The sequence below is a fragment of the Lupinus angustifolius genome, chromosome LG17, assembly GCF_001865875.1.
Source record: "Lupinus angustifolius cultivar Tanjil chromosome LG17, LupAngTanjil_v1.0, whole genome shotgun sequence".
In the NCBI taxonomy this organism is placed as follows: Eukaryota; Viridiplantae; Streptophyta; class Magnoliopsida; order Fabales; family Fabaceae; genus Lupinus; species Lupinus angustifolius.
In genome coordinates, this window is record NC_032025.1 from 11,460,912 (window position 1) to 11,466,702 (window position 5,791).

Genomic DNA, 5,791 nt, shown 5'->3' on the forward strand with positions numbered 1-5,791 from the left:
TAACTCTCCTCTCCATGGATCTTGCCATGTTGAAGGATTTTACACACACAAGCTCAAAAAATCGGCGTCAATCCATGCGTCATAGAGGACTGGTAATGCAAGAAATAGAAATTGAAAGAAGATCAATTTGAGCTTGAATCTATAAAATTGTATCACATAGGGTGTGAACCTTGGCTTTGAGATCGGGTAAGACCCTTGCTCCCAAGTTCTTAATGTGTAAGCTGAGAGTTTGCAACACAGACAATTACCATAAAACCCCGAAATGGGGGCAGATGATAAGCATCACAAAGATAAAAAAACTAATTTACCACAAACTCCATAAAAAGGATTACTTGCTCAAGGGCAATGCCAACTCTTGTTTATAATATGCCAAGTTCTCATCCAATTATGAAACCTTTACCCAATAATATGTATTGCAGATTCCCAGCAAAGGAGGCTGAAGTTCTAAAAACATAGCAAAAAACGAAAAATCTTAAATTTGTATTTGATCCGAAAAATCTATGCACCAACTTAAGGATGAAAATAAGTAGTAGTCCCAAAAAAACATAGGATTGTGACACTCAGTGTCGAGCCACGACTTGTTGCTTGCAAACTGGACAGAAATTTTTCTGCGCAACCCATTGTTTTATACACCGAACGTGATAGCTGTGTTTACAATTCAGCTTCCCCAGCTCATCATCTGCTTCATACTCTTCCTGTGCTCACAGAATCAAAACAATAGATATTTTAATCATTTAAACATATCTTATAAACCTAACAGCAATTATATCCAGTATGAGGAAGAAAAGCAATGAGATGAGAAAATAAGAATTTTGGTTCAATTTTACAATCTTACCTGACAAATGGTGCACTTTTTATCTATTAGATTCTTTGATGCATCATGTGAAAATTTAAACTTAGTCTTCCTTATGTTGCATCCCATCTCATCTTCTTTAAGTCCAGCATTCACATAACCAATTCTTTCACTGAGATCAAGCAATTGCTATCAAACACAAACCAGAAATGTTGAGAAACATAGAACAGATTTATGTGCATAGAAAGTATATAGCTTAGAACCAACAAGGCATTGGTCTAATAGTGTAAGACCCCACTAGATTCCAAAGTTCGATTCTTGAGAGCGACACTTGTTGGGATGAGCAATCACGCACCCCGAAAGGGATTGGTTCTTTACCCATAGGAGTGGGAATACCCTTGCTTAAATCGGAAAAATAAGTATATAGCTTAGAAATATACAAATAATTAATGTTCACCTCATATGTCATGTTATCAATATTAAGTCTCAAGCCTCTGAAGCGGTCATGCCTACTTAATCGTCCCCCCATTAGTAGACCACCTTGAAGCAAAATCTTCAAAATGACAGCAACAACAATCAAGAAATGCAATATTAGCTAGACTACAATAAAATTTAAGCCAAGACAAAACTGAATATAACTAGGAGTGTTCATGGCTTGGCATGGTTCAAAAACTAAACCAAAATGGAGTTAAGCCAGTTTTTGGAACTGGTTCTCAAAGCGCACAGTTTTTGGAAAGTGGATTTTTAGATGATAATTAGAAAACTGAACTTTCGAGAGTGAGCCTTGGAGCAACGGTAAGGCTGCTTGCCTTGTGACCTGGAGGTCATGAGTTCAAATCCTAGAAACAACTCTTCTATTGTGAGGGTAAGATTGCATACAACTACCCTCCCAGTACTTCACTAGGTGGCAGCCTTGTGCAGTGGGCTACCCTTGCATTAGAAAACTCAACTTTACATTTCGTCAACCACTTATGAACTAAACTGGTTATTACGAAATTGGCAAGTTGACTCATGAAGCCAATGTTCACATCTGGTTCTCACTCATCTTCCCTCGGCACTTTCGCTGCTCTGGTTCACAAAAATGGGTTGTTGGGACTCATTCGCCAGTGATAGATTATCAGAGACATTGAAACCGAAATATCGCCAACAAGTCTCGGTGTTCGATATCAACTGCATCATGTTCTTCGGATGTACCATTGTTGCAAGCTTTGCTTCTCATTCAGCTTCAAGAAGTTTCTCAGACCCGTCATTGTTGCAAGCTGTAAAGCTTTCTTGCTGTTTCAGCTCCAACAAGTTACTTCAGACCCACCATTGCTGCAAGCTGTGAAGCTTTGTTGCTGTTTAAGCTTCAACAAGTTCTTCCGAAATATAATGTGTTTTCAATATGAAACCATAACTGGTCGGGCCATAACTGGCTCAGGAAGATGAAGAAAGATAATGACTTGGTGAATTCCAGTTAATTGCACTGGATTTCAGATTAGTTAACACCACTCTATATTCTATAATATTAAAATTGGTTCAGCAGTTATTAGAATGGTTTAGAAAAACTGGTTTTGGATGGGTCAGTTCAATTTCCAGAGCAGTTCAGTTCATTTTGGATTTTCTGAATGGCCTGGATATAACATAATGTTTCTATATACTTACACTTTCATTATGAAATCTAACCAGTTCCTTTAAACAATGAATAATGCAAGACATTTAAAATGCCAATCTAACTAGGTCCTTAAATTTTGGGTTAAATATACCATCAATTTGGCAAACATCTCAAAAAACACATAAAATAAATGAAATAACGTCGTTCATAATACATATATTAGAACTTTAACAATGTTCAGCTGAGTAGTAAGTATTATACTCCGTAAACTAGTCGGGGTAGTGCATCAATGTCATTATAATCTAAATAAAGTAAAACCTCTACATTCATGAATTACCAAGACATAAGAGAAAGGATATGATAATAATAATAATAAAGAATGACCGAAATGGCAACTATACCATAAAACACAAATGACCCTGTTAAGTATATAGAAAAAATCACTTTATGTCAATGAATAACATGGGACATTAAAAAAGATGTTATATACCACAAACTAACTTCATGCAATGTGTGTCAGTTAACAATTGAAAGAAACCAAACTTTTAAGTTTTTTATGAACCACTTTCAATGACACGAATCTGCACTTAACAGTAAGCACAATTTGAACACATGAAAAGGGTTTTAGAGCATGAGCCTACCTCAGCAAAACCATCAGATGAATCATCAGATGAAGGATCTTGAATATGGCGATAGTATGGAGCCGCAGGTCCAAAGGAATCCGAGGCTGCGAAAATGTCAGGATCAGTGTCCAGAAACGAGATGGTTTCTGGAGTGACAGGACGCCTTCCCAAATAAGATGAACCCTGCCAATATATTTGTGACGAAACACGGTTAGTTATTTCATAATCATCCATACCCAAAAGCAATTGAAACTAAAATGATTATAAACCTTACAATAAACACAATTCAAACAAAATTCAGCAAACTAATCACTCACGTGTTTATCAAAAAACACAAGAAATAAACACAAACACGCACATGATCGCACACAGACACATGTGGAATAGAGTGTGTCTGTCTCTTTTTCACTTCAATATAGTTCAAATTCAATCACAAAATGTTCATCAAAAAAGAAAGAAAAAATATAATTCACAAAGTGTATTGCATTCTTAACACACAAGCTTCACAACTATTGAAACATGGATGGATACAACATAACAAACCAATAAAGAGTCTTTCCTTGAGTATGTACCTAGAAAAAGGAATTCTGCACGCATAAGGAAGAAGTGATAGCGATTGATATATATTACACGATCATAGGCTTCAGGGTTTAGGCCCATAATACAAAGATATATGTTGTTTTTAAAATTGATTTGATTTTCTTAATTTGTGGAAAATTAAATACTCCTATAAGATAGGGGAGTATAAATGTATAAGTGTGTATAAAAAACAAAAAATAAGAACCCTTCAAAGTTTTTTTGTTGATGTGCACTTCAAAGTTAATCAATAGAAAACCAATAGTCATGGTTAGTTTTTATCTTGCTATTAATATGGTGATTTTTGAACAAAACTTTAGCAACAGAAATCAATCAAGAAAAGAATTCCAAAGGATAATGACATTCTATACAATGTAAAGATTTATACACGATCATCACATCATCATTCTATACAGTGACAGTGTAGAACTCATACACGGTGAGTACCATACATTTTGTTTCTTGTGATGTAAATGATCAATTTGCAGGAAAAACTTCTAATATAAGTCGTTTATTTAGGGTGGTAAGAAAAAACTTACTTCTATAACAGAAGCTTATCAAAGTAGTGTAGGATTTTTCGTTTTTAAAAATTATTTCAACAAGCTTATAGATATACTTGTTTTACCTTATGAAAATACAAAATTGTTAATAACATTATGAAAATAAACTTTCTTCTAGTTTATTTATAAATAAAAAAACTTATTAAATAAAGAATTAATTATACTATTAATCCAATCATGCCCAAACACAGAATTCAGAGGTAGACAAGGAAAAACCCAAACTTTTCAACAGATTTAAACACCAAGTGGTTCCAAAACAAAAGGGTAAGAACCAGAAAAAAGAATCAATGATGAAAATGCAGATATAAGAATACCTCTCTATGAGTTATCTTCTCAACATCAATTTTCCCTCTTGAAGACACATTCTTCCTTGTCACAACATGATCAACAGATGCTGCATCAGTTGAGAACCCAATTCCAGGGCCACACCAAACATCTTGAAAATCCACATAACCAAGATTATTATTATTGTTATTAGAATTAGAACCTTCTGGAATAATAACAATGTTACTGTTCTTAGTACTCTTGTGTTTCTTTTTTCTTCCTTTCTTTTTCTTATTCACCTCCCAATCAGCTGAGCTTCGAATCATAGCTGGAACCGACACCTCTTGCGGTGCTCCGGCGGTGCAGCCCAAGCCCCTGAAGGTTGATGCAGCAGAAAAGTTTGTTTTTTTCTTGCTATGGTGGTGGTTTCTGTTGTTTTTGGTGGTGTTGGTGGTGGTGTTTTCATTGTTGTTGTTGTTATTGAAGAAAGTTGAGAGTAAGAGAGAGGAAATGGTGGATTTGCAAGTTGTGGATTGGGTTAGTGAAGGGGTTTGTAGGTTTGGATCTGTTTCTGTAATGTTGATTTGGTTTCTGGGTTTTCTCCATTTCATGTTTTCTGCCACTACTTTTGTTGTTGTTTCTGTGATAACAGGCATGTTAAGAGAGAGAAACTAAATAGAGAAAGTGTGTGCTGAAAGTAGAGAGATTTTAAAGTGTTAAGGGTGATTTTGAAGTGTTGAAGTGTTTAGACAGATTTTGAAGTGTGGAAGTGTTTAGAGAGATTTTGAAGTGTTTAATTATAGATTATGGAACAAACTTGTTGGAGGAGAGGATAAAGATCACATATCTATAGTATATCTTATTTTATATTCTGAGTCAATCATATATTAATATATGAATAAAAGAAATATTTTAAAAGCAAAACAAACACTGTGGATTTGAGATAGTTAATGGATGGAAGTTGAGAGTGTGCATGGAATATTTTTTAATTTTTTAACTTGTGGGGTGCACTTTTCTTATAGGGTTGGTAGGTGGGCACTGATTTGTCTTGTTGTTGGAACTTTGGTATGCTTCAGGCTCTGGAATCTGTGACTAGCTTTTGCTTCTTTTGTATTCTTTAAGCTAAACACTGATGCTACTTACAAAAGTCAAAAGTAAAAGTGAAAAAATCCTTTCCTCTCTCTTATTGTCAGGAAGTATATAATTTAATCTTAATACCACAAACTTTTTCCTATACTTTATACAAGGGTCGTCTGACTAGTTTACAGTACTAGAAAATAATTCCTTCCAATAATACCATTCCTCTTAATATAAAATACTAGTGTTAGAGGACTAATTTGTAGGTGGTAGTTTAAAAAAATATTACATATCTCTCCAATTT

General features: G+C 34.6%; 1 protein-coding gene across 3 annotated transcripts; it reads right to left on the minus strand.

The window, feature by feature from the left end:
- Positions 304-5,186, minus strand: LOC109331728. Of its 3 annotated transcripts, XM_019566407.1 has the most exons (6): positions 4,634-5,179; positions 4,461-4,582; positions 3,029-3,193; positions 1,251-1,346; positions 836-982; positions 304-695 (listed from the first exon to the last, which is right to left on the minus strand). In XM_019566407.1, the coding sequence occupies exons 1-6, from the start codon at positions 5,064-5,066 to the stop codon at positions 561-563; spliced, it is 1,098 nt and encodes a 365-aa protein (XP_019421952.1). In that variant the 5' UTR covers positions 5,067-5,179; the 3' UTR covers positions 304-560. The 3 variants fall into 3 exon arrangements, with proteins under 3 accessions (XP_019421952.1, XP_019421951.1, XP_019421953.1); XM_019566406.1 differs by having other exon boundaries at positions 4,461-5,179; XM_019566408.1 differs by having other exon boundaries at positions 591-699; positions 775-982; positions 4,461-5,186.